The sequence below is a fragment of the Sphaeroforma arctica genome (assembly GCF_001186125.1).
Source record: "Sphaeroforma arctica JP610 unplaced genomic scaffold supercont1.112, whole genome shotgun sequence".
Lineage (NCBI taxonomy): Eukaryota > Ichthyosporea > Ichthyophonida > Sphaeroforma > Sphaeroforma arctica.
In genome coordinates this window covers 151,391-152,972 of record NW_014040446.1, presented here as the reverse complement: position 1 = coordinate 152,972, position 1,582 = coordinate 151,391, and the positions used below count along the sequence as shown (strand labels likewise).

Below are 1,582 nucleotides of genomic sequence, written 5' to 3'. Positions count from 1 at the left end.
TATATATATCTCATTTGTATTCGACCCATTTGGACATACGCAGCCAATGCAAGTGGCGCGACAAACACACGTGCCGAGATTTGGGCAGCTATCGACCGACTGTTCGATGAGATGTTTAACGTATACCTGCAAGTGCATCTCCTAGTGGGTATACTGGAGAAGAAGCGGGATCCTTCTACATATGTTTACTTTATAGACACAGTGCGCAAGGTATGCTAGATTTGATTGTATCCAGGAGTATTGTACATACACATATTGGTTAATATTAGATATACATACATACACACATATATATATACATATATATATATATATATATATATGCATGTATCTTTACAACACAGCATGCAAAGTTACCGTCTTAATTCGTAAGGGTATGCCACAGGTTGTTATAACTTTTCCCATTCACACACATGACAATTGCCATATCACAAAATCTATCCATAATAATTAGGACCCCAAAGAAAACTTGCTCCAACTCTTCTGGGTGAATGTGACCGCATCTTTCATCCGGGAAGTCAACAACCAAACGCGCGACTCTTCATCTCTAGCTTTCTTCTTCGAGAGTGAAGTGCCGCGATTACTGGGGTTGTGCAATACACTGCACACCAGGATGTTAACCCTACAACCGGCTCAGGAGTATGTCTGGATTGTTGCGATTTGTATATATACGTATATATATACAGGTACGCTTGTGCATGCATATCTAAGATATATATATATATATATATATATATTGGCCAGATGTGTGTTCGCTCATGCGACCGTTGCTCAGTTGCGAAACAGTACTTCCGTTGCACAAGATTCCTGAGTTGTATGCACATATACACCTATGCCTGGGAGATTATTGATGAATACGTACGTGTATACACATTCAAAAACGTGCATATATTAACAGCAATGTACTCGATCACCAATTACACTAATCAAGGATTAACTATCACAACTTAAGGTGTCGGCAGTAACACTACACACACGCATGCTGACGTTGCCATTTGCGATCACCTTTTCGCAAGCATCCATTCCTTTTCCGTATGCGTACGCTTTTGAGGATGTGTGTGTCGCACTGACTGCGTTTAACCGTTCACTGCTGCGTGTGTGTTTTCTCTCACTCGTTCTATGACATGCTGTGCTCAGGGACATGCTTACGGAGGGGTTAAAGCGATTTGAGAATGTGTATCTGTCGCGGTCAGCTGCACGCTTGGCCGACAATGTTAATATGATGTTTGGAGGAAGTTCGGTACCATCGAGAGACGCTGTGCTACAGCTGTGTCGTTCAATATCTGGGTAGGTCCGGGCTATCTTTGTACTTACATATATACAAAATATATATATATATATATTTATATATTTATATATTTATATTTATATACGTATATATATACTTATAAATAAGAATATACATATATATGAGCATATCTATCTATATATATTATATATATATATGTATATATATATATATAGATATATATAGATATATATATATATATATATATATATATTTATATATATACATATATATATATATATATATATATATATATATATATATATATATATATTTATATTTATATATATATAT

At 35.7% G+C, this 1,582-nt stretch overlaps 1 protein-coding gene across 1 annotated transcript; it reads left to right on the top strand.

Annotated features, from left to right (window-relative positions):
* Positions 1 to 111: 111 nt before the first annotated feature.
* SARC_02487 (hypothetical protein) lies at positions 112 to 1,291 on the top strand (the record flags this gene model as incomplete). The annotated part of the gene is made up of 3 exons (XM_014303767.1): positions 112 to 210; positions 455 to 639; positions 1,138 to 1,291. 3 exons carry the CDS (start codon positions 112 to 114, stop codon positions 1,289 to 1,291), a joined length of 438 nt encoding a protein of 145 aa, XP_014159242.1.
* Positions 1,292 to 1,582: the final 291 nt, after the last annotated feature.